The sequence below is a fragment of the Hippoglossus stenolepis genome, chromosome 24, assembly GCF_022539355.2.
Source record: "Hippoglossus stenolepis isolate QCI-W04-F060 chromosome 24, HSTE1.2, whole genome shotgun sequence".
In the NCBI taxonomy this organism is placed as follows: domain Eukaryota; kingdom Metazoa; phylum Chordata; class Actinopteri; order Pleuronectiformes; family Pleuronectidae; genus Hippoglossus; species Hippoglossus stenolepis.
This window is the reverse complement of record NC_061506.1, coordinates 1,941,768-1,968,246: the sequence shown is the minus strand read 5'-3', so window position 1 is coordinate 1,968,246 and position 26,479 is coordinate 1,941,768. Positions and strand designations below refer to the sequence as shown.

The window sequence follows — 26,479 nt, the reverse complement described above, 5'->3', positions numbered from 1 at the left end:
ACAAAAAAATCCAACAATAAATCGACTTAACAAAAGAGGGTCAAGAAAAAACACACAAGTCGTCAAATATAAACAGGTTTTTCCACAATTCGCTTGAGTAAAGAGGGAAAAACGGATTAAAGAACGATTATAAATCACCAATTTGATCAAAACCTCAAACAATCAACACAGAAACGTCTCATATATGTGATATGACTGATTTTATTCCCCTGGCTGCGACTATAACCAGCATTTTGGGCTTTGTTGGGATTCAGGAGGTGGAATTTATTTACATTTGTAGCTTAACTTTGGAAGCGGACGCCTCTGGGATTAGGGAGCAGGAGTCGGAACATTCTCCAAACACGATTTCCTCACGCACACGACTCAAAACAGGTTAAAACCACTGTTTTTTAAAATTGCTTGTTGGGACTGACACCCTGTGAGCCGACTGGCTACGCTCCAGGTTTCTGACAGTCAGAGGCTACACGCGGTCACACGTGGAAAACAACACATTGATTGCGGAGGGGAGTGTGGCCGGAATAGCTCAGAGCCAAAATGAACACTCTTCTATTTGCCTGACCCGCTTTTAAATGCAGAACACCTTTGTTTGTCCCCTTCTAATCTGCTGAATGAGTTGAAAAATACTGTTTATCTCCTAATATTTTACGCGTTTGCTGATTTTTCTAGATTCCAAGACTTCTGAGGATGATATGAAATTCAATAAAAAAACCTAGAGATCCCTTCACCCCTTCACCACCAGGGCCCCCTCCATGGTTATTATTCGACGCAGCCCCCTTTTGTTACCCCCTCTCATCAACAATCAGAGCGATTGACCCTCACTGCGAAATCCCTCACTCTCTCCTTCACGCCCTTCTGCCTCCATTAGGACCCCGGCACCCTGATTGGAGACATGGGTGGCTATGAGGACAAACTCTGTATGAGGCGGGGTTGTAATCAGTGGTGGTGGTGGGGGAACCAGCCTGGGTTCATCACCTTGCTGGAGGGCATGAGCAGGCGGAGGGGGGGGGGGGGTTAGTCAACTTATAGGGGCCATGGGAGCTGCCCCAGCCCCTAGTGTGCCAATAATCTGCCATCTTGGTCCTAAACTCCCAGACTGCACCTCCTCTCTGCTGATCAGGAGCCCCCCACCGGTGAGAACTTTGACCTTTGACCCGAAGGAGGACGTCGTTAAACAGGACTGAGCGACGACTACGATTCAATTTTCAGCCTTTTCCCTTTAAACAAGGGTCAAATGCTGTCAATTCATATGTCGAGAATTATCTATGATTTCAGTTTTTTTATTAGACGACTTATCATTGCCCTCCGAGCCACGCGTCACATAACTTGACAGATTAAATCTCAGAGCTCTGAATGCATTGAGCACTAATGAAGATCAGACAATTACACAAGAACGTTATGTAAACTTGTTTGTTTTTTTTTTTTAATCCAGGGCTCCCACCACTCTTGGTTTTTGGAGTTTTGAGGATGTCGCTCAAATATGAAACAGATTCTATTTTGACGTGACCCTCAGTTTTACACCGGACTCTAATTTCCTCTTACGAGTCAATGTGGAGCAAATTTAATGCTCTATTTGTAGTTTATCCCACGGGCCATTTAACAGTCGGGTGGGTGGGTAAAGGCATGGTAACCATTTTGTGTTGCATAGGTGCAAACATCATGGAAGCCTCAACACAAAGCCTATATATTTGGTTTATTTGGTGCAGGACGAAGACTGGATTTTACTCTGAGAGCATCTGTGCTGAACGAAAACAATTGACAATGAGGTGAAACACGTCCCTTCATTGTCTGCGTTGCCCCTAATCCACACAGCATAGCCCCACTGTTTGCTTTCCCCTGGCAGCTCCCTTCAACGTTCTGCTGCTGCTGCTGCTGCCGTCAAACCCTAATAATGTCAGATTAAAGCTCTGCACAACTGCCCATCTGACATGAGGGCTGGATTTGTGCTGGATTGGAAAATCTGGATGGGAAGCCTCCAAAGCTCTGTAATTCTGCACGTACACACTCGCACACGGGCGCACACAAACACACACAGAAGCAGATTAAAAAAGCAGAGAGGATGGAGAGGATATGCATGTCACAGTGGTGTGTTTGTGCACAGCTGTGTGTGTGTGTGTGTGCACAAGTGTGTTTGGTTTAACTTCTTTGAGATGCACCGAGCCCGGAAAAGTTCCTCAACTGACCTGAGTGCGTCCTTCACCACGAAACACACGTACATCTGTACCTCGGTGTGTTTTTAACAGAAGTCAGTCGTCATTCGCACACGAAAGCAGAGTTACTTTCGTGTCCATTGTCATCAGCAGTGACAAGGACGAGAGCTCGCCGGATTTTGGGGGCGCTCGACCCTCCCCTGGGACACACGAGTGCCCCGGGGGCTACAGTTCGGATTCAGGCCACCTCATCCCCAGACATGCCCCCACGATGCCCGTGTGCCTCAGTGGGCATGCCTCCCTTTTGTTGCAGTGGAGGGGAAGGGGGGGGGGAGGCGGTCGACTGGGGGGGCGGTGGGCGATGGTCACCCAGATTACGCCCCTCATCATACGGCCTATTTACACTTGACACCAAACAGTATGGCAAACAGCATCGCGCCGCAGCGACATTAAAACCTGCGCTCACTGAGGAGGCCGGTGCGTTTTCGATTCATCATATAATTTCAACGAGCGTCACGTGTTCCCGTGGTCGCTCATGTGACCTGGCGGCTCGGACCAATAGGGCGGCAGCGTTTCTCCTGGGCAGAGCAAAAGGAAGAGGGGAAAAAAAATTATTTGCTCTGTGCGATTTTTAATCCTGCGTCGCTGAAAGTGGTCATCGTCGGCTGCGTCCTGTGCAACATTAAGGTAAACTCTCTTTTTTTTTGTGGCTCTTATGAAGAATCGTTCTGAAAAACACTCGGCCAAGGTGGGATGTAGAATCTCTGTCTAGAATTAAAGCACTGAAATGCAGAATTTATTATTTTTAAATTAAAATGACAAACTGACTCTTGTGTACTTGTGGAAAAAAAACGCATCGAAACTCGTACGAAATGCAGGTCAACGCCGAGTCGGGTAACGGCATCAATAATTAATTAACTCGCCAAACTTCGCCGCAGTCAAGAATAATCACTATCCTCGTAATGACCCGTGACGCGACTTATTGACTCGTTATCTAATTCAGTTATTCGAAGTAGATCAAGTTAACATTTTCGGGAAGTTACCCTCGGCGCGTCCCAATTAGGTGACGGCATGCGGCGAGGAGGGATTTTGGTTTCCCCCAGAGAATAGTCAATTTTCTGGTCAGTCGATTTTGCTTTTCTTGGGTCTGTTGATTGTCATTGTTTGCCTGTTCATTGTCCCGGGTGGTGATTAAGCTCGAGGAGTTTTTATTGTTACAGAATTAGCAGCGAATGCGGGCGAGAATGAAACCGATGATAAGTGGAAGAGCTGCTGCTTGTACACGTTTAACGCCACGAAGCTGCACTGAGCGTTTTCACCGTGGGAAGGAAAACGTAAAATCAGTGGAATTCAAACCAGTTCCTCCCGGTGGTCGTTACTCCAATTATCGTCACGCCGATATTAGCACTGCTGATGGCCTTATTCTCGGCTAGTCAGAGTCCAAAAATGCCATTCGTCGTTAGCTCAAAAGCTTAAACGCCGTATTTGACTTATTCACGCAGACAATGAACTCCTTTGTTTGGGTAAAACATCTCGTGGGATCATCAGTGAAAGTGTTGTTTGCATTTAAACGTGTGATCCTCACGGAAGGAGATGATACTATAAATAGAGCAAAGAGGGAAAAAACGGTGAGAAAAAGGTTTTGACGGTAGCAATTCGCCGAAACCGCAGGAAAAAAAAAGGCGAAGCGCTCTTGGTTCCGTTTCTGCATGACCGCTCGCTGGAAAGCTGCACGTATGGAAGCCATGACTTTGTGACAAGCAGTGATCTCACATTACAAATTGTGGCAAATCTAAAATGGCCGACTTAACGCTCGGCTCTTAGCGCCGCATTCACAGCACAACATGGTGTGCCTGCGCTTCCCCAAACCCCCACGGTTTGGACGACGCGAGGGCGAACGTGCGCTTCTCTGCGAGGTACTTTTAAAGCCACTTGGCGATAGTTGGCCCCTCGTGTCGTCTTCGCTCGTCGCCTCCTCCGATTTGACTGCTCGTGGTGAGGATGTGGTGGCCGCGCGGGGCTTTGATTGTGATTGGGGCTGAGCGATCAGGATGCTGGGCTGCTGATGTGGGCTGACAGCTCTTGAGAGCACTGTCATAGCGGGCGCATAGGAAGGCCGATAGGGTGGAAGCCCCCCCACTCCGCCGCACCACGTACAAACAAAAGCCTGCGCCAGACGAGACGAGAGCTGCTCATATACCAGTAAACTGAGGGCGGAAACCTCCAGACTCAGTAACTCCATTTCCCCTGCGTGATCTGCCGACAGTTTCTATTTCTGACAGGAGCGATTATTCATCATCCTTTCCCCCCCCTCCCACCCCTGCTCCTCAGATTGTTCATTCCCGTATCTTCCCCCAGTCACAAACTTTGACTGCGAGAGGTGCTTTGCTCCGGAAATGTGACTAGAAAGTGGCCAAAAGGTCCTGGAAGCGTGCAGGACTCATCCACGCAGAAGAGATCCTGTGGAAACATATGGATCATCCAGGTCACCCTCTGTGCTCCCCCTCTGCTGCCCTACATGCACGCTCACAAACATGCACCACAGGCCAGTCGTGGATTGGCTGCGTTACAAGTGAACCTTTTCCTTTTGGTGGAGGACGTTCACCGGCACATCAGCGGCCGTGCACACACACACACACGCAGTCCCAACTCTTCCTCATTAATATAAACCTGATAACAGGAGGAAGAAATCCTCCTGTGATACTTCAAAGACGGCGAACATGTACAGTTTGGTCTAGTTTCACATTAATGGGGATGTTTTCATTGGTTAGGAGTTATTCCACGGGAGCTTTTCCTGGCTGAGAAACAGAGAGGACGATTTAAAAAATGCCCATAATGGAAGATTTACAGAAAACAAAGTGTGAAATGATTGATCCCTTTCTTTAGATGGAGGTTGTTTCATAGCGGGACAGTTTGCCGTCTTCCTTCACCTTGAAACTGACCTTGTCTTTCTTTGCATTTATGGAAAACAGGACATGAACGTGCACTGAGACAGAAATAAGAGACAGAGGGAGAAATAAAAACAAATATAACTCAACTAAAAAAGATTCGGACGCCTCCTTCCTGAACATCTGAAATACAGATAAACTTATTTGGGGATTTATAACCGTGTTTGATTATTAGCAAGATCCGGCAAAAACTACACCAGGATGGAAAACCAGGAAACTTAGAGGTTTAGTTTTAGAGGAGTGGTATTTGTCAGCTTCACTTCGAACACGCTCATCACACAAACACTCGCGGCCGTTACACACATTGTGACCGAAAAACCATCGCAACCAGAAAATCGGTTAACTACATTCTCTGACACGCATTTCACATCCTTACATTTAACTTTCTCACAGCAATAAATGTATTAATTATGTCAAGATTTCACTCAAACTACTTGTGATGCTTTAATTTCCCTTTTCTGCCACATTAAAAGCTCCGAGGTGAAGCTCCCGTCACAAACCTCTGCAGCTTCCGCTCAGGCTCTGCTTGTACGGTGATGGAGGGTTTTATATCAAAACGTCATAATGACATATCTGTAGATATGTGGATTAGGACGAACAGATGACAGGAGCTTTGGCTTAGATTAGACGTGCCAGACGTCCATTTAATGATTTTCTTTACATGATTTCGCGTCTCTCTCTCTTTCCCTCTTTTCTTTTTCTATCTGGGTGACGATTGCACAACAACAGTGTGATTGTGATCACTGATTTTAGACACATGCAACCTGCAGGAAACACTCCATTAGTCTGGTATTACATAATGTCATATTCCTTTCATTTGACTATATCTTTTTGGGGCTTAGGTTTAGAATTGTAGTGTTTTCTGCTGGAATAATGGATTCTATTAATTGTTTTAAGCTTTGCATTTGTTTTTGCTTCTCAAAATCATCTAAATTTACCCACATGAGTTAAGAAATCATTTAATCTTTAATCAGACTTGAGAAAAGGGATCATCAGAATAAAATATCTAACATTTGTAGCAGTAAATGCTTCCCTGAATGTGATATATGTGAATAAAATACATGAATCACACACAGGGTGAAGGTGAAAAGGACTTTATCCATCATTTCATACATTTTTGTACCAGTATGTGAAGTGATTTGTCCATTAAAAATACTTTAAAACTGAATTAAATAAGCAGAAATTATTTGATCCTTCTTTTAAAACCTGCTGTAGGAGCAACATCCTTCCCTTTTTGATATTTGCCGCAGTTTTTCACGATTTTAAACCCTTTTCCGGACCCGAGCGACAGCGGACAGAGCGATGTGGACCACGTGAAAGGGGTCGGAGTGAGTTGATTGACACTTAGCTGTGCGGCCGCTCTCAACCTGGAGTTCAGGGCCGAGTCAACAGAGAGGGACGTCCACTTTTACATGCACACGGCTGTAATGAGCCACCTCGGCCGTCTCCCTGTCAGAGTTAAGACATAGAAGAAGATAAAAACATTCAATTAAGTCTAAATGCCTTTAAACACTGATCAGTGCTCATGTTTGAAGTTATGTACTTTCACGTGTCGTACAGCTGCACTTAAATTCGCTTTTCCCTCCATTTGTCCAGATGTGTTTTCCCATCATTTCCACGCCAGTGCTTCTGCACAACAGCAGCATCTTCTCATTGTTAGCTGCACATAAAGCGGGAGGATGGCACAAAAAGGGAAGAGACCTCAAGTTCTTCAAGAGCAATGCACGAGTCTTTTCTGTGGCGAGCGCCGAGCAGACGCAGGGAGAGATGGGAGGCGGGGGGGGCAGGGGTAGGTGGGGGAGCCATTTTGTGCACTGCATTGTCCAGCCGAGCGTAAAGCGTGATTAATTCAATAGCCGCCATAGAGGAGGAGGCTAGCAGCTCTGCAACGCCGAGCGTGACCCACTTTCCCCGTCAGATGTCATGAAAAATTCCCTGCTATCCCTCTCTGCGCTTCTCATTCGCCCCCATCGCCAACTTCCTGCCTGATTAGCAAAGAGACGATCAGTGGGAAATCACAAAAGTCGATGCACGTGCAGTACGTCTGAAGCCGTCAGTACAAGTGGACACGGGGCGGGAGAATTTAGATTTTTGTTTTAAAAAATTCAGACCCTAAAAAAAACTGCTGGAAGGTTTTAGCCCATCGGGGCAAATGAATCACGGGGCCTTGACCTAATTCTATTATGCTACAGGATGTATGAGCAAAAGTCGTGTCTAGGAGGACAACGATTCAGAACGCAGCTCTTAACGCTGACCTCCTTCGTCTCTGAGGTCCAACACGCTCGTTTTTGTTGACCTAAATCTACACAGCAGTATCCCAGAGTCTTAATCACGGCAAAGGGAGGCTCCTTAAGGATGAATATATATTTAAAGGGCAGTTTATCATCGTGCACGAGCGGGGGAAAGCGCGCACTAAATATAAATGTAGTCCGGGATCGTATATAAAAATAAATCCTGGCTCTGAAGTCACTTCTTTAAGAACTTCGTTGCCCCCAGAAACCTCACTCGGTCGTCTTGACGGAGGATGAATTCTGTGCCATCCATCATCAGCGTCAGCTCCAATCCCGTCCTCAGTCCCTCCCCCTGCCCCTGGAGAGGACCTGCACCGCTGGCTTGGGTCTTAAACCCGGATTAAGGCTTTTTATGTAATCTGGTCTCCTCTGGGAGATTGGAGAGACAGCTGGCAACAGAATCCCTGTCCTTATCTGTCGAACCTCCGCTGGCCTCCCACCGACGTGCATGCAGCGTAGATTAGAGCCGGGGCGATTTCTGGGGCCAGAAATTATTTGTTTTTTAACATATGTGCGGGTCCAGTTGGAAAAACATAAACACCTGATCAGCTCTCAGCGTGAACTGGAGCTTAAAACTGGTGAAATGAATGAATCAGAAACTGTTTTAATAACGAGTCAAGGTTCATTTTACACCTTTTAAACTCTCCTTGCTTCATTTGCAGGTTTAAATTATTTCAGCATTAAAATCAGCTGCAAGTTAGACTCAATTAAAAAAAGTATAAAGCAACAAACTTTATTTAACAAGTGACTAAACTACGTCCCAGGATGTTGTAGTGACTTTGTCCATCAAGTTTTTGGAGTTGAAACTGTTTCTCCTCACATTCATTTGAACACTTAAGTAAAAAAGGACTTAAAGTGTCAGAAAAGGAGAATATTCATAAATTTAGCATTATTTATAATCGTCCTTACACCACTGAACATGTCAGACATCTGATTTGACATCAAATCTGCTTTTATCAGTCGTGACAATCACATATCAATACTCTTCTCTTATCGATCAGAAATAAATAAAACTACCAATTGCACAGGGGAGGAGAAAAAATATATGTTTGTGTATATAAATTTCTATTTTCTCATAGCGACGGTGATATTATCAGTCTCTTCAGTCAAGGTCAACGGCTTCAGAAGCTTTTCTCTCCACATATGATCTTTCAGGGGCTTATTTACTTATTTTTACCAAACGTCTTTGAAACTCCTGATGGCAGAAATGATGAGAAATCTGTATGTTATCATTTATGTGTAATATTTATTATAATATGCTTTAAATCTGCATAATTTAAAAAGCTAATCATCATTTTTGTCATCACAGGAACCATTGACTAAATCAGGGGGTAAAAACAGGCAAAGAAATAAACATTTATTATGTATAAATAATAAAAATGTACCAGATTAACGTGACTGCTCCTCATGTTAATAAACACCCACTGTCAGAGTCAGATTACAGACTGAAGCGCCCTCTAGTGGTCACTACGCAGCGCTGCCTGACTCATCCCTTCACCTGTCAGTTTGAGGCGCTCCGGCTGGATATAAATAAATATAACTCTCGACTGCAGAGACATATGCTGACCTACATTTTAATGGCATCGAGGGGAACACGGCTTTTATCTGTAAATTCTCACGACAGCAGTAGATGTGTGACGTCATTATTCTATTAAATTTAACATTTAAACTATTCAAAGATCTTCTATGCTACCTTGCAATTTCACATAGATGTATTTATTTCTGTTTTAATCCGGCAGGTGACCGGTTGGCTGACTCCACCATCCCACTCGCGTTGGCCCTTGAACCTCTCTCACGTGACCACGCCCCTTATTCCTTCACATCCAATCCCGACATGGAGCCCATTAAGGTCCAATCAGAGGGTGGACTGAATGTGACCCTCACCATCCGGCTGCTGATGCACGGAAAGGTAATAAAAAAACATCTTAAACTCACCTTCCTAGTCTATAACTTTCTATAATTATCTGTCAAAAGAAAGCTGCTGATTTCTAAAGGTCCCTGCGGCTGAAATTCACCTGACGATGTTGTGTTGTGTTTGTGCAGGAGGTTGGAAGCATCATAGGAAAGGTATTTATCACCCACACGACAAAACAGACCATGTTAACCATCATCTTCACCTGGAGGAAACACACCGAGCATCTCAATGTGGTTTCTTTTCTTTCAGAAAGGAGAAACGGTGAAGAAAATGCGTGAAGACGTGAGTTTAACATTCCTCCAAATATTCTACTAATAATTATAAACTCATCACAGCTCTTAGTGGTTCATGGTTTATCTTTTTGTGTGTTTGCTCTGCAGAGCGGAGCCCGTATCAACATCTCAGAGGGAAACTGCCCTGAGCGGATAGTCACCATCACCGGGCCGACAGACGCGATCTTCAAGGCCTTTGCCATGATCGCCTACAAGTTTGAGGAGGTAGTAACGTGTTTCTCAGCGGTGGAGGAAGAATTCACATCCTTTACTTTTAAAACCACAAGTAAATCCTGCATTTTAGTATTTTATCTGCAGGAAACAGACGATTTCGACCTGTAACGAAGGAAGAATCTCAAAAAACGTCTCGTGTGTTTTGTGCAAAAATCCGGGTACACGATCTCACCTAAATTCCACCAGAGCTGTGCTTTAGCAGGTTTTCTGACTCACACCCAAATGGAATACAAAGCAGGCTTGGCCTTGTTATGTAGGACAGAAATGTGCTGATCTAACCTTGCAGCACTTTTTGAAAGAGCGCCAGTTCTGTGTTTTGATTTGCCCGACCGAGCCAAAGTGTCAAAACACTACACGCAGACCTGAGCCAGGGATGAGAGCGTACGGGCCAGACGTGGAGGGACAGAGCTAAGAAGGGCGGACACACACAATAAACTATGCATTTATATTGTTGCTGTATAAGGAACTTTTTGCTTTTACGTTTGAATTCTCTATATCTGATGAAACCTGTGTTTTTTCCACTCCTCCCCCTCAGGATATAATCAATTCCATGAGCAACAGTCCAGCCACCAGTAAACCGCCCGTTACCCTGAGGCTCGTCGTCCCGGCCAGCCAGTGCGGCTCCCTCATCGGGAAGGGAGGCTCCAAAATCAAAGAAATGAGAGAGGTAGAGAATAAAGAAGCACACGTTTTCTTTTGTAGCGTAAAACCAGGATATCGTGATATTCTTACGTCGCATTTAAACGATCTAAAGTCTGTTTATCTTTGTTTCCTTCTCACCTCCAGTCCACAGGGGCTCAGGTGCAGGTTGCAGGGGACATGCTCCCCAACTCCACCGAGCGGGCGGTGACGATCTCCGGGGCCCCAGAGGCCATCATCCAGTGTGTCAAGCAGATCTGTGTGGTGATGCTGGAGGTACAGAATGGAGGGGGATACATAAACAAGGGAACAGTATTAACAGGGATTACATTAGAAGATATAAATCTGATATACTAACTCTCCTCATAAAGCTGTTATCTTTATAGTGAGGATATCATATTGTTATCGTATTACAAAGAGAAGAAATGCATTGAACAGCTGTATGTATTAATAATGCGGTTCAGTATATGAAAATCTTAAGGATTATATTTAAAACAGTTTAAACTGATGTGTCCAAACCTGTCCTGTAGTAAAATGTGCTGTTATTTACTATAATTTCACTTCTAGTGCATTTGTTTGATTGTATGAATTTTGCCAATCATTACTTTTGACGCATTTCTTTCATCAGACACCTAAACACACACAGAGGAAGTTATTTTTTATCAATAAGAGGAAACACTCTCCTGCAGTAACAAAGAAACAAAGACGACTCCAGAGGGAAAAATCATCAGCTCGTGTATTTGATCTTTTTGGGTGACGTGTTATTCAGAACTAGAACGAGTCTCAGTAGAGAACAAACGGTCCCCTTGTATTAAAACAAGCCTCATTTCTAAACTCACATCACTTACGTTTGGCTCTAATGTTTTATTTGGATCCACACGGACACTAAGCGTCATCAAGATCCTGAAAAAGTCAAAAACCTTCTCACAATGATAAAGAAAGTGATTAGGAGATTCCTGGATATCGCCCCCGGGTTGGAACTCCTTTAAAGAATCTCATCACGGGGTGAGAACACACAACCTCCTCGGCGGACGTATTAAAAGAAGCTGAAGAATGTGATGATTCGCCTCAGATCTGTGGCGGCTGCGTTACGGCTGCTGCTCTCGGCGGGAGGCTTAGTGCCGGAGAACCTCGGCCGACACTGACTGTGAATAAAACTCACCCAGCAGATCAATACAGCCGGTGCTTACTTGGCTGTTTTTAACTCTGGAGCGCTGCTGTTTTCCTCCCTGACTCCTTCACTGCAAACTGAATCCACTCCCTCGCAGATACATGTCACCCTCAGGATAATGCTTCTGATCTCTGGGCTGCACGCTCTCTCTAGTTGTCTCTCTTTTTCTCGCACCATTAATTTGAACTATCTGCGCAGCCCGTTCTCCATTGGGCCGTCACGATGGCACCAACCGTGGATACTAGGAGATATGTGACCTGAGTGTAAGTCTCTAGAATGTGGACCCGATATCTCAGAATCAGTATGTTGAGTCATCATTATCCAGTTGAAAGTGGTGTTCCAGGTAAATCTGCGTTTAGTCGTGCACTGATTTGGAGTTTTTTACGTCAGCATGCACACACGGTGAAGAGCACTTCTGTTGGCCGTCTTCCCCGAGGCACTGTCCCTCTGGTCTCACTTAATGCAACGTCTTTCTCTCTCTCTTTCTGTGCCCTCCCTTCTTTCTCTCTTGCTCTAACACTCTCTCCACGTCTCACTCCTTCTTCTACCCTCCTCTGCTCTCCTCAGTCCCCACCGAAAGGTGCCACCATCCCCTACCGCCCCAAGCCTGCCTCCACCCCTGTCATTTTTTCAGGTGGCCAGGTAAGAGCAGACCCACTGGGGGCGTCCACAGCCAACCTCAGCCTCTTACTGCAGCACCAGCCACTGCCTGTTAGTGTCACACCAGGTTTTACTCACTTCTCCCCCCTTTCCTCACTCCCCACTGCCCCCCCCGACTAGCATGAACCCATCACTGCTGTTTACTGTGCCCCTCACTGTCGCCCATCACCCCCCCCAGCCACTCACAGCAGAACTGAGATAAAACACAAGGAGGGAGAAATGGAAACTTGGCCAACTTACCTTTTAATTATGAGAAGAGGTGGAAGGATGCTCGTGATCTTCCATGTTCAACCTAAACAGACAAAAACAACCTTATGTTAGTTATGAAAAATACTGCAGAAACATTTATTACTTTTATCACAGTTCACACACAGTTTGTAATGTAAACACAGGTGACCTGGCTTTAATAAAGTGTCCTATCTTACCTGATAGATGAATTACTTCAGCTCTATAGTTCAGTATCTCCATTAAATTGCTGATTGTTAAATTATTTTATTCTTTCACATGTTCTCTGCTGCTTAAATAACAGAATTTTGTGTGATCAATATTAAAAGTAGAAATTAAAACAATAAAAACTATCAGAGACTCAATGCAAATGGACTAAAAACACTATAAACTGATAAATTAACCTCCGATTGGCCTTTTGCATTCATTCCTACTTATATTAATTAATTAATTGCGTTAGTTTAAGAGTCAAACTGTTTGCAAACTGAACAGGAATGAACTGTGTTGATGTGGAAACACAGGCAGAAACATAGTGTGTATATAAAGTTATATACACTTACATAGAGTGTGGGTAGAAACAACACGGTAGTTGTGTTGTGTTAAAATCATATAAACACACAGAGCGCAGAGAAACGGAAGTAAACATGAGCAGAGAGCAGGCCACTGATTGGCTGTTTGAGGACAGGTGAGTGAACCAGGTGCGCTGCAACAATAAATACTCAGTAGAGACATCTAGCGGCCTGGATGTTAATTACAGGCGACAGTAGAAATAGGAACATGATTATTATTCAAATGATCGCTGATTGATTAATCAATTAATGAACTAGCTGCTTCAGATCCTGTTCAATCAGCTGCTTTCCTCTCATATTCACCCTCAATTAACAACTTTCATTTTATTCTATTGTATTTATATTCTATTCTGTTTTTCTTACTTAAGTAAGAATTTAAATTATCATATTTAGTTCAATGCTTTAAAATATAGAAGACAGAGAAGAGCAGTAAATAAAAAAAATCGGAAACGCAATAAATAACTTGATAATAAACTAATTGAGTATAAAAACTTCGCTCAGTTGTGATGTCTGTGGCCTCAATGAAGCACAGGTCAAATCACATTACTCCTCTCAGGGCCGCTCCCTCCCTCCCCCCCCACACTTCCCCACTGTCTGCGTTGTCCCTTATTGATTTAGTTCAACTGGATCTGATTGATGAATAGAACGAGAACATGACAGGAGTGTTTGCTGCATGAATTTATTGTAATGTGTAAAAAATATAGTGTAAATAAAGAGTTGTAGAAAAGTCATTTATTTAATTACATTTAGTTTTTTTGCCTTATTTCTTTACATATTTAATATTTAACGTGTTTAATTAAAAGTCAGTATTTATGTGCTTGTCCTGATGAGATGAGAACGTGACAATAACCTCTTCTTCTCGTGTTTACAGGCTTATACCATTCAAGGACAGTACGCCATCCCTCATCCTGACGTGAGTGCTAACCCCACGAGGCAGTCCACGCTGCAAACCTCTCTCTCTGAGTTGCAGACTCTTCTTACTCTCTCTCCACCCTTATTAATATTAATTGTTAATATTAATACCTCTTTATTTTTTCTGACATGTAAATCCTCTATCTTTTCTGACTCTTGCCTCCCAGCCCTCTTCTCGGCACTGAACCTCAAAGGGCTTGGCCTGGTGGCTGCTGCTTTCCTGGGAATTTGCTTGAAACTTTATCACAACAACACTTTTAATTGGTTTTTTTTAAATGTCAGTCGACACAAAGCATTTCATTCAAGATCAGAACCAGAAGACAAACAATGAAAGAACTGAAGAAATCGATTTAAAAAGCTGCCGTTGCTGTTGCATCTCGCAGAGTTTACTAATTGGACAAAAGCCTTAAGCCTACTTTAATCAAAGTGTAAGTCTACTTTAATTGTAAGTCTACATAGATACTTAGATTCTAAAAGTATATATGTTTTGGAATAATCAGGAATATGGTACATGCACGGTCAATTTCAATAGCTATTAATTAATCAGTTTAAATATGGAGGGCCCTGGTTCTACAATGGGACGATTGATGGAAGGCTTAACAGTAACTAAGGTGGGCGGGGCTTGCAGGACACAGTCTTCTCCAGCATCATCCCAGCATCAGGCCAAGTCCTTCATGAGCTTCTCCTCTTCTTCTCTCTCTCTCTCCCTCTCTCTCTCTCTCTGTCTCTCTCTCCCTCTCTCTCTCTCTGTCTCTCTCTCCGTCCTTCACCTGTCTGTGTTGTTACTTCTCCTCAGAATCCTCTTTTTACTCTTGTAGCATTTCGGACAGAGCTGTGTGTGCGTGTCTGTGTCAGCGTGTGCGTGAGTGTGTTTTTAACGATGACCTCATAGCACTGCTGTCCTCCTCCTCCCCCCCTCAGCAGTTGAGCAAGCTCCACCAGTTGGCTATGCAGCAAACCCCCTTTACCCCCCTCGGACAGACCACCCCTGCCTTCCCCGGTACGTACCCACCTACACGACGACCCTTTTTTACCAAAGCTCCTTCTCTCGTTTTTACCTGTAGAGACAAACACAATCTCTTCCTCCTTTTCTTCTCTTTCTCTTTCTCTTCCTGTCTCTGTCCTTTCTCTTTCTTCTTCTTCTTCCTGTCGTTCTCCTCCTAACGGTCTCTGTGGTGCACTGCCATTGACATGGCCTGCTGGTGGTCTGCTCGTGTTGATGTTGAGGGTTCTTATGTTCTTTGCTTTTCCCTGAGCATCCTTTTCTTTCAACGATTCAATAGCCTCAGAGTGTTGTTGCTTCTTTTCATCCAGAGTAGAATTCACATTGTCAGGTGACAGTTATTTTATACAGTGAGTGAATGTAGGCTCTGCTCAGGGCTGAGCCAGAGCTGCCGGTCAATAGCCAGGGAATGAAAAGCCTCCAGGAGCGAACTTCATCATTGTTATTCACTCCCTAAATGTGCCAAACTCTATTTCCTTCCCTCCTCTCTTTCCTGTCTGATTCCTGTCTGATCCCAGCAGCAGGTCTGGATGCCAGTAACCAGGCCAGTACTCATGAACTCACCATTCCCAATGATGTGAGTACATTTGTCATCACGTGCACAATATCCGCTTGTGACTACGATAAGGGTTTTGTTTGGATCTTTCAATTTGCTGAGATTTACAGAGATTCTTTCTCTTTTTATGAATATTTCCCCCCTTAATTCAAAGAACAGTTTATATATCCACATAATATTCTTTTTACAAAGGGTTAGCTTTCACATGAGAATGCAAAAATGACTAGAAAGGTACAAACAAGCATAAAGTCTAAATTAAAGATACGTCAAATAGCAGAGAAGAATATTTTGAGATTGCAAGAACAACAGCAACCAAAGTCCATATTTAGAAGAATCGGCAAATGTGTCCTCGTACCAGAAAATGAAGAAGTTACACTTGTCAGGAACTAACTGCGATCAAACCCCAAATTCACAAATGTTGGCCCACAATGTCAAAAAACTGTGGCTGATTATCTTTCAACGTTTCTTCCTGTTGAAGTTTCCACAAACACAACGTGACAGCAGATCAGCTACTGAGATTCCTTCTCCACGGCGGAGATGTAGCACAGCCAAAGGCAGTGGGCTGTGTAAAGTGAATGTCCTAAATAGAAAAGACTTGTTGGGCCCAAGAAAAAGTTAAAAACAGAAAAGCTGAGGATGACTGGTCGTTGCTCACATGCGAAAACGTCACAATGTTTGCATCTGTGTCCGTCTCGTGCTCTGGTCATCCTAAGTCCAACCCCCATTTTCTTCCCAGCTAATAGGCTGCATAATCGGACGCCAGGGAACCAAAATCAACGAGATCCGTCAGATGTCTGGGGCGCAGATCAAAATTGCTAACGCCATGGAAGGGTCATCGGAGCGCCAGATCACCATCACAGGGACCCCCGCCAACATCAGCCTGGCCCAGTACCTCATCAACGCAAGGTCAGCACTCAGGGGACCGGTGGTTAGAGTCTGGTCCTGTAAAGATTAGGACTCTAACTCTCGAGTTTGAGGTTCTGCGTCTTTACTTGCTGTGGCTCAATTACTGCAGGTCACATTTACAGTTTCAGAAAGAGAAGCTGGGTGATAAACGCAGCTTTAGGGTTCGTTAAAGTTTAATTTCTCCTGCTTCAATCTCCTCCTGTAGGTTCAGAGACGTGGCGGCCATGTGGAACGACCCATCTTCCATGACCACATCCTGAGATCCCTGACTGGCTCCTCCGTTTGGCCCCTTCCAATGACTGACTACCGCAGACAACCCTGATGCTGCCCTTCGGACTCTGGCTCTGGCTCTCCGAAAAAAAAGACCCGACCACCTTCCCCGCCCTGGTTCAAAGTTGTTTATACATCGGGGAGGGTTCGGTGCTCGCTTATATTTCAGAGAGCCACATTAAATCTTTAAAAAAAACTAAAAAAAAGAATTACAAAAAAGAAAATCTCTGTTGATTAGTTTTTTTTGTTTTTTTTTCTAGAGAACTGTTGAAGCATGTTGAATGTTTATTAGGAACAACTTGTGTTAATCTTTCTTTTCTTTCTTTTTCTATCTCTTGCTTTTACTCTTTCTCTCTGTCAGTGCTGCGTCATAGAACATTTAAAAGTATCAGACGTGCTCGTAAAAAGATTGAACTTTTTTTTTTTGTAGAAACGTAGATATTTGCATATTACAGCTGCTCAGTGATGCTATCGGCAGAGTGTGTGGTGGGATGTAGCCAAATTATCAAATTCTGATAATATATTTTGGAAAAAAAAACAAACAATTGGATTGTTCTGCGTTTGTCCTAATTTGCATCTTTGTCTACTCACGAATCCAATCTCTACCCATGACTCTTTGCTGCATCACATGACCCTTTTAAGCCAATGGTATCACTCCTAGAGCCTCCCTTCTCGTGTTCATCTCCTATATTTACATTATTGCTTATATTGCATGTGTTCAGTGTCGTATCATTGTGTATTTGAGGAAGCCTGTTCAGTGTACACGTTCCTTCAAACGTTATTATTATATCTTCGTGCTCCTTGTTCTTTTCCCCAAACTTTTTCAGCATTTCTGGCCACTCACGTCGAGTCCTACTCCCTGCCCAGACGAAAAACTTTCCGCCATAGCCTCCTTCTATCAACACCGATTATTAGTACATAGATGCATGAATGGGAATTAGTGAAAAATCAGTGGCGTAAACACTGACTGAAAATTTAAAATGATTGTTTACTAACGTATTACTATACTGTATCTGTTTTGTACGAGGACTATTGTGACTTAGCACATTAGTCGACTACGCGGCGCTCATGCAATAGACTATTCAACACTTTACTCTGGACTGCCTCTGATGTGGGAGGAATTAGTTGGACTTAAAAACCAAGTGTTGCGTCCAAACCTTTCAGCTTCCTTCCCTTGTGAACGGGGAGCTATTCTCTGGGTTGCCTGCAAAACAGAAAGAAATAAGGATCTCGGTCCTCGTGGAAGCTCTCGAGGGAAAAGCCAAAAAAAACAAGGGAGAGAAGCCGAATCTCACGGCGAAGCAGCCTGAACGTTTGGACGAAGCCGAATGGTATTTTTGGGGCCAAAGGAATGTTCAGGGGTTCATTGGGGGGGAACCCACGGGGTCTGGGCGGACGTGACCACTCAGTCTCTTTTTCACGATTGTTCATCTTGTCATGTTCTTTTCGTTGTCACACGGTTGATTTGACGCTTTAGGTTTGAATGTCTTTTTATTGTCGCAACTATGTCAGCAACTTAAATTGTTTTTCTTTAAAAAAGGACAGGTTGGATGACAGTTTCCTGCTTCACTGGTTTTCAGTAGAACCAGCATGTATTTATTTATGGTGTGGTGATGCACATATGACTTTTTGTCGATCATGAAACTTAAGCTAAGTTAGTTTTGTCGTAGTGTGGTTCATTTGAGAGGGAGGGGGGGGTGGATGGTATTCGGTGCGATTCAGCGTTTCAACCATCCCACGCGTGTTCTACTCATGACGATGCTCTAAATAATATTGGACGGCTTGACTCATCTCATTCACGAGCTTCAGCTGAGCTCAATTCAGCGTTGACGCATACAAACAGCTGTTGAATGTTATTGTCGAATCACATTATCTACTCTCCAACACACACGCCACTTCTTTTGTTTTAGTTCCAGGAGCCTACACTGCGCCCAAAGGAGAAGTTTGACATTTTGGGAGATCGAGAGTTGGACGAGACAATTCCGTACCACACTCATGTCTGTACGCTAAACACTTGAGATACACGGGGAGTGACGATTAGATCTTTTAAAACTGACTCATCTCTTTTTTCGTCAAAGCACGAATCGGCTTTGACTCAACTTCGCGTAAAAACTGGAAAAGAAATTCGTCCAAAATGTCAAATTTGTCTTTTAAGGCTTTGATGGCATAAACGTGATCATGTAAATGGACCAAATGCTGTATCAGTATACTGAACGGTGCATAGTCAGCGATTATTCTGCAATAATTCTTACATTTCGATGTGAACTCAAATAGTAGTGCTAGCATTCATATTATGGATTTGTGTTTCTTTTTATTTTTGACTCGTCATAGCTTGTACTTCAATGGGAATGTTTGTCGAATCAACAATCTTAAAATTAGGGGTTTTCTGGCAAACTTTTTAGCTTTGGAACAGTTCGCCGGAACCTCAGAGGTCGTTCTCCAAAACTGTAACAGCAAAGAACATCCTCGAGGGGCATCATGGCTTCTATACAACTTTGACGGTGCATGTGAGAGTTTGCTGAAAAACGTGGATGATCAACAGCCGCTGACGGGTTTCACGGCACATGCACCTGACAGATTCATCGTTGTATAATATGAACTGGATTGCTAACAGGAATATTGTAAGTGATGGCAATGTGATTTCAATAACATCAATATTCATGTGTTACTCAGTGTTTGAAAACCGTATTTACATTTGTGTAGGCGAAACGCCTGAGTATACAAACCAACTGCAACTAATGCAATAATAGGGTGCAATGTGCAATTATTTATTCAGTTATTTAGTTATTAGCATAGATACATGAGAGCTGTGTAGCTTGCTGGGCTTTTATTTTATTTTATTTTTGTTTTATAACTTTCCATGTGGCAGCAACAGCAGGAAAAAAAAGGAACGACTAGACATGTTTTTTTTGTTTTCTCAGCTTTTTTGTGTGTATTGCAGTTTGGGGAAAAAAAGTGATAGAACTTTGTAACTATTTTCAATTGATTTATTTGCTATGTGCAGATCTATATTAGTTGTGAGTAATTACATAGGTATTAATTTCAAAGTGTTGGTAAGTATAAAAACAAATAAAGTTTCATTTTTTCTTTCTGTGACTTGTTTTGCTCTGGTTTCTCTTTGCTGCTTCTCACGGAAAACGACCACTGTCTTTATTTCTGCTAATAAGACTTGAACTGAGCAGTTGTGAGCATCAAGGAGGTGAAAAGTTCAGAGACAACACAGGATTGTTAGAGTTCTTTGGGTAAAATATGTTGTTCTGCTCCCAGGTTGGTTCTAAAGCTGAAAACATAGGTTCTATAGGTTCATTCTGGTGCGAAGGGGAGCGCCGCACTTTCAACAAGACAAATGCTGGTTCCTGGGTTCAGGGCAAGATTCAAGGGGGAGTTTTTCCTAGAGAGACAACGAGCTGATAAATGGTTAGCTGACTAGAATTCAGCGCAGAGCTTTGCAGTGTGTGTCAGAGTTTATTGGGCTGTCACTGCGAGCCTGACGGAGGAGGCAGTGAAGTTAAAGGAGTTTGTAAAGTTGCAAACAAACAGTATCGCCACAGTGAAGTTCCCTATTATATCATGAATGTTCCTCAATCTTTAACAATAAAGAAACTTCCTCTTCAACGTAATTCTAAAGTACAACCCAGACGGCTCTGAGGCTCGACCTTAACAAAGAGGACGTCTACGCTGTGCATCAGCCGGTTCTCACCTCAATCAATTTACCCTCAATAACGGCTCAATGAGGATTTGTCCGACTGGGCTCGCACATAACATGAAGGCAAGGCTCTGCCCTTGTGCTGGCGTGGACGGAAAGTTGGAGTGGGTCCATGCTCTCACTCAGCATCGCCGCGAGCTGCAAACAGACAACCTTCTGTATAATGCAAAGGGCTGATGTCCACGAGGGAGACGACGTGCAAATCCCAGAAGTTGCTGCAAGTGTCTCAAAAGTAGTGAGTCACAGATATTCTGACCTTCTTCCTTTTCCACTCAGAGCTTGTGAATGAAAGCATTCGGAAGCGAAGTGCGCTCCGGCTTCAGAGAGGTCGGTTTGTACTGTGGGGCGACTTTCAGAGGAAGACTTCACAAAGTCGTCTGAGGTGAAAACCAGGAAGAGGACGCAGAGGGGACAGAATCGCTGAGTGTGATTTTTGAAAACCATCACAATAAAGCAAATGGAAATGCTTGACTAGTCAATAAAATCTATTTAAACGTTTAATATGCAACTTCGGCCACTAGGGGTCTCTCAATCAAAACAATAACAAAAGACCTAGTTGATGACATCGTGAAGCAGCGTGGGATCATGGGAGTTTACTGGACACGTTACACATTCTTTAACTTAAGTGCTTTTTGATGAAAAGTTTTTGCGTTTGCAAGTCATAGTTTCATTTCCTTTCGTCTGCATCAAACGAACAGAGACAGGAATAAAGAGATGATTTAAATTAAATGTGCAAAGGTGGAGGAGACGTCCTAAAACCTTCACAAGACGCTCAGATGTCATTTATGGATGCAAGTGAGCATGAAATTTAAATTTGATACATCAGTGGGTGCAGTAATATGAGCAGATGATAAGTAAACCACACAAAAGGTCAGTCGCAGAAATTAATTCAAATATATTTTTCTGAAGAAATCAATCAATTATTTAGTCCAGTAAATATCAGAAACGTCCCAAGTTGGTAAAGGACCAAACTTTTCTCAAAAGGTTTCTCATTTAGTTCGATTAGTTACATTTCATTATTGACCGAGTATGAAAACGACGATAAAGTTTGTGCTGAATAAGAGTTTGAGTCGGAGGTGAAGCTTCTGGCAGGACTGGCAGTGATGAGAGCGAGCAATGAGACTGTCTGCACACGCACACACACACACACACACACACACTCTGCTGCAGAGCTGCACTGACAGGAGCTCGTAAGCTGACGTTAAAGTGTTGGACGCCGGCTCCTGAACCGGCTGCTTTCTCTCCGTTTCACCGGAGACGTGTGTTTATTTATTTGCAGAAGAATGAAGGATGAATTTCTTCTTCTTCTTGTCTCTGCTCATTTTATTCCTGGATGTCAGGTGGAACAGAAGAATCTCCCCTGAGACTGTGGAAGCTTATCTGAGGCGGACGGAGTGAAGCTTGGAGGTAGGTGCCGACTCTAATAACAATATACTCTCACTTCTCTTATTCTTATTGTTTCCAGGAGGGGGTTGAGCCGCATGTGCACACAGATGATATGAATATATATGACTACAAAGATACTGTATGTTATAATTTACACAATTATTGACGTTCCACTGAGAACTTATACCTTAAATTATATTAAAATCATTTTCCTTAGCATCTTTAGCTTGTTTATAGTGTTTCTAGGGCTGCAAATATTAATTTTCATCATCAATTAATCTGTTGATTCTTGCTGAGAATAATTATTCACTAACATTTGGGTTTTAGTGCAAAGTGACATCTTGCCAAAACAAGTCCTAGAAAATGTCACAGAAGAATAAGAAATATAATTTTGGGTTTAAACACCAATGATTTTATCTCCTTTATTATAAAATAAGTAGATTTACAATTAAAATATCCTGTTTTCTTTATCGTGCCCCTATAATATTCTCAATAGGACTCATATTGTCTATAGTTCTGGGTCTTTTTGCACCTCCAATACTTTTTCTATCATATTCCTGCACCGATGAAGTTTTTATCTGATGAATATAAATATAATTCTCGGACTCTGACTTAAGGGGAAATCAATAAGTGATTCAGAGCAACTCCTCTGACATTAATTGTCTTTATCAAAAGATGCTCATCAGCTGTTCTGTGCGTTATTATCTCGCAGAAAAACGCATCGTGTCCTGTACTCGTTTAAATGTACATCCTGACCTTCACCGCTCGCACACACATCACCGCTCGTCTGACTTTTCATTCTATTTAATCACAAATCGCTGTTTTCAAAGTTCATCTGCTGCATATTGATGAGCCCGCACCTTGTTTAACGCTCCGTCATTTTCTCTCAGGGGGGGGGATCTTCCGTGAACGGAGCCAAACCATAGAAACGTGCCATTGTTATGATAATGCTGAACTTCACTACCTTCCCCTCAGAGGAGGACGGAGTCTGAGGAGGAGAAATTTGTCTCAATAGGTGTTTTGTCCACGATGGCACCGGAAAACTGACGACATAAAAACGACGAGGTGAGAAGAATTATTCTTCAAAATCAAAAACAAAGAAATTGCTGAATATGAGAAACCTTTCGTGAACACTTGACATTTTCTTTATCTCACCTTTTCTCTTTGCATCTTATTATCCATCACAGGTTTCTTTGAATCAACCAGGACGAGCTCTACAACCCTGGAGACATTATGACTTCGGTGTGACCGCCCGCTAATGGGGGCCTCTCGATGGTGCAGTTCATCCGTAAAACCTCCTTCCTGTGCTTCTCTAGTGGGCACACTGTGCCTCCTGTCGTCCGTCATGCCTGCGTCTGCCTGCCCTAAGACCTGTCACTGCACGGAGAGAAACGGCGTGGTGGTGCAGTGCACCTCGCGCAACCTGGAGAGCATCCCGCCGAACTTGCCCCATGACACTGTTGTCCTCTTGCTTTCGTCCAACCGCATCAAACACGTCACAAAGGAGGCGTTCATAGACCTCCGCCGCCTCAGGGAGCTGGACTTATCTCACAACGCCATCGAGAGCGTGGAGGCCGGCGCCTTCCAGGGGATTTCAGAAGGCCTGCGGAGCTTGGATCTTTCAAACAACCACCTCAGCAGCCTCCCGAAGGACACGTTCGCCAAGCTCCACGCTCGCATCCGCCTCTCCCACAACCCCTGGCACTGCGAGTGCTCTTTGCAGGAGGTGCTGAGGGAGCTGAGGCTGGACCCCGAGACCATCAACGAGGTCAGCTGCTACACGTCGGTGCAGGAGGAGTACGTGGGACAACCGGTGATCCAGGTCCTGGACTCGGGGATCAACTTTTGCAACTTCCACCACAAGACGACAGACGTGGCCATGTTTGTGGCCATGTTCTGCTGGTTCTCTATGGTGACGGCGTACATCATTTACTACATCAAACACAACCAGGAGGACGCCAGGAGGCACATGGAGTATTTAAAGTCGCTGCCCAGCACCTCGCACGTCAGCAAGGACTACGACACGGCCAGCAGTGTGCTCTAGAGTGGGTTTGAAAGGACCAGCTGAACCGATGAATACAGATGAACGTGCACCGATGAATATGTTTCCAGCATATAAGGAACAGTGATAACAGCTTTGAAGCAAGTGATAAAACCGCTGTGATATATGCAGCACAAGGCACAGAGACGCATCATCATCAAGCTGTGGATTAAAAGTAGCAGCAGAATCTTTAAAAGCTGCTAAATGAAACTTTTAAACTTGTTAAAAAGTTGCTGAACAGGTGACGAGCAGGAAAAACAGCCTCAGCATCTCAATTAGTTTCCGTTATCTCTAAGCTGAATCTTTAAGGTGTGAATTTATGCACAGAGTGAACAGAGTCTCTTCAGTGTCGTAGAGATCAGATAAGATTCAGTTTATCAGTCCCACAGGAAGAAGTTAGCAGCAGGAGAAACACAAGGTTAGGTGTATTAATCATAGACTGTAAATAAAGATCCTCAGTATTTCTGATAAGTTTGGTTTCATTAGTTATTTGATGGTATAAAAAAGCGGTGAAACGTCAAGATTGACAGATGAGGCCGACTCCCGATTGGTCGAGCACGTTATGTCATCGACTTCCTCCCTCCCTCCAGAAACCAGCTACAGGAAACTTACAGAATCGCAGCTGGAGCAGAAGCAGCTGCCCGGCTGCTGTCAGGGCGCCAAGCAGGAGGGCGTGAGGCGTTCCCCCGTAAGGATAAAAGCTTGGCCGGCGTCCAGGCATCATCTCAGGACAGGGTCTGCAGAAATATCACTTCTAAATATTAAGTAGATTTATTAGCGTAAAGCTTTACGATGTATTTGAAAATAGTCATTTCTCGCCAGTAGCAGAGTAGCAGAGAAGGAAAAGTAAATTTTAGATAAGTTATCTGTTAAATTCCCTGTGTCCTTCTTAATGTAAAGACTTTCTATGTTTTATAACCGATAAAGGATTTGATGTTCTGCTTCTCCTACATCTCACATTTAAGGTGGAATTGCCGCCAGGAATCAAATTCTTGACACTTTTAGTTTATTTACCATCCTTGGTAAATAAACTAAAAGTCTTATTCTGGTAATGTTAAATCTAAAACACGATGGAATATATGTTTGTTTCATGTATTTAATTCACTAACATTAAAGCTTCCTCATCAGTCCAACAGGTCTGATGTCATTGCTGCTCTTTTCTGTCTCTTCATTGTTTCTTGAACGATGTTTATGTCACACGCTTTTTCACCTCCACAATAAATAACTTTTATTTTAACCAAAAAACATCTGCATCAAGTCATCTGCTCCAGTTCTTCCTATTATTATAAATAACACCCACAGCTCCAGATATCGAAGTCATATATCTTCAGCTGCATAGATCTGGATTTAGGCAGAATATTAATATGTGTCCTGCAGCCCAGAAATAGTTCCATCCTGCTTATACATAAATCTAAAGAGGCTCGTTCGATTTAGCGTCTCACACCGAGTCCATTTATAAAATCACGTGAATGACTCGATTCATTTCTTTTCTCTCTCAATGCTACAAAATCGCGTGTGACAAACCTGTGCTCGTCATATTTTTGTGCGATATCTGAAACTGACCTTGACGTCTCTCAAAAAAACTTCACCTGCAGTTTCACTCCTGTCAAACGGTCACAACATCAATAACACTTTGTCTTACGAGTCCCGAGGCTCTGTAGCGTTCATCATAACGAGCCGAGTGTCATTAATTAGTCGGATACAGTTGAGGTCAGCGTGTCTCCCTGCGTCCGAGTCCAGAGCGCCACTTTCAGCTACATCTCGCCACCCGGGCGGCGCTCCAGCACGTCACTGTCATCATCACCTCTCAGCTTCTTCAGCTAAACGCTCAGCTGAGTGATTCACGGTGCCACTGATCTCCTCCTCCGTCCAAGTCTGTACATTCTCCTCAAATGTGTTGGTTTATTAATGTTGTATTATTCAGTCTTCGTACTCCGACCCATCACCGTGTCAGTGATTTATGATCTGAATTTTCCTGCTACGAAAAGGTGGGATAAAAACTTGTTTGAGGAGATTTAGCATTTCTCTACCGATCAGCCGGAAGGCCGACGTCACTCAGTAACGACCTTCAGTGGAATAGAAAAGAGGAGAATGTGTTTGCATTGTGGTTTTATTTCCTCTCTAATCACTGTCGGGCAGGTTTAGGGCTCTTTCACAGTTAATGAATTAAATTTAAAAGTGTTGTGACCTGATACGGAGCCTGAACTTCCCCTGCAGCTGCAACATAACATCATGGATCTGAAAGGTGAAATCCACTGCTCATTGTGTGACCGCGTGGGCTAATGGACAAGAATCAGAAGATCGAGGGTTTAAGTCCCTTCATGGTTGGAAAATGAGATTATAAATCATACTTCCTGTAACTGTAACATTAATACCTTGGAAATGACACTGGAGCTTTCACCAAGAAACTACAACATAAAACCACTGATTAAATAACACACTTGGTCTAACAATACACACACACAAACACACAAACACACACACACTCACCTTTATCAGTCAGAGCTTCTTCCCGGTTCACTGATCAAAGTTCAGGCTTCGGCTGCAGAGACAGAGAATGAGAAGATGTTTGTTCCCTTCAGCCGTGACACAAACTCTTTCTTTCTTTAATCACAACTTCATTTAACA

The 26,479-nt window shown here is 43.4% G+C and overlaps 2 protein-coding genes across 7 annotated transcripts; both read left to right on the top strand.

Moving 5' to 3' along the window:
• Positions 1-2,557: 2,557 nt before the first annotated feature.
• Positions 2,558-19,814, top strand: LOC118103262 (poly(rC)-binding protein 3). Of its 6 annotated transcripts, none has more exons than XM_035150000.2 (13): positions 2,559-2,834; positions 9,126-9,295; positions 9,430-9,453; positions 9,551-9,583; positions 9,682-9,798; positions 10,343-10,474; positions 10,594-10,722; positions 12,185-12,328; positions 13,943-13,984; positions 14,905-14,983; positions 15,505-15,563; positions 16,279-16,448; positions 16,654-19,814. In XM_035150000.2, exons 2-13 carry the CDS (start codon positions 9,221-9,223, stop codon positions 16,706-16,708), a joined length of 1,059 nt encoding a protein of 352 aa, XP_035005891.1. In that variant the 5' UTR covers positions 2,559-2,834; positions 9,126-9,220; the 3' UTR covers positions 16,709-19,814. The 6 variants fall into 6 exon arrangements, with proteins under 6 accessions (XP_035005895.1, XP_035005891.1, XP_035005896.1 ...); XM_035150003.2 differs by having other exon boundaries at positions 2,560-2,834; positions 14,908-14,983; positions 15,508-15,563; XM_035150001.2 differs by having other exon boundaries at positions 2,560-2,834; positions 14,908-14,983.
• A 2,892-nt stretch (positions 19,815-22,706) lies between these two features.
• On the top strand, positions 22,707-23,854 carry LOC118103268 (leucine-rich repeat-containing protein 3). Its single transcript, XM_047339040.1, has 2 exons — positions 22,707-22,875; positions 22,998-23,854. Exon 2 carries the CDS (start codon positions 23,069-23,071, stop codon positions 23,852-23,854), a length of 786 nt encoding a protein of 261 aa, XP_047194996.1. The 5' UTR covers positions 22,707-22,875; positions 22,998-23,068.
• The last annotated feature ends 2,625 nt before the right edge of the window (positions 23,855-26,479 follow it).

What these genes read in the sequence shown, in the direction of transcription:
- LOC118103262 (XM_035150000.2), top strand. Translation starts at nt 9,221, where the DNA reads ATGGAGCCCATTAAGGTCCAATCAGAGGGTGGACTGAATGTGACCCTC. An exon ending in GGCTGCTGATGCACGGAAAG is followed by an intron (nt 9,296 to 9,429) that starts GTAATAAAAAAA and finishes GTGTTTGTGCAG; the next exon opens with GAGGTTGGAAGCATCATAGG. An exon ending in GACCACCCCTGCCTTCCCCG is followed by an intron (nt 14,984 to 15,504) that starts GTACGTACCCAC and finishes GTCTGATCCCAG; the next exon opens with CAGCAGGTCTGGATGCCAGT.
- LOC118103268 (XM_047339040.1), top strand. Translation starts at nt 23,069, where the DNA reads ATGGGGGCCTCTCGATGGTGCAGTTCATCCGTAAAACCTCCTTCCTGT.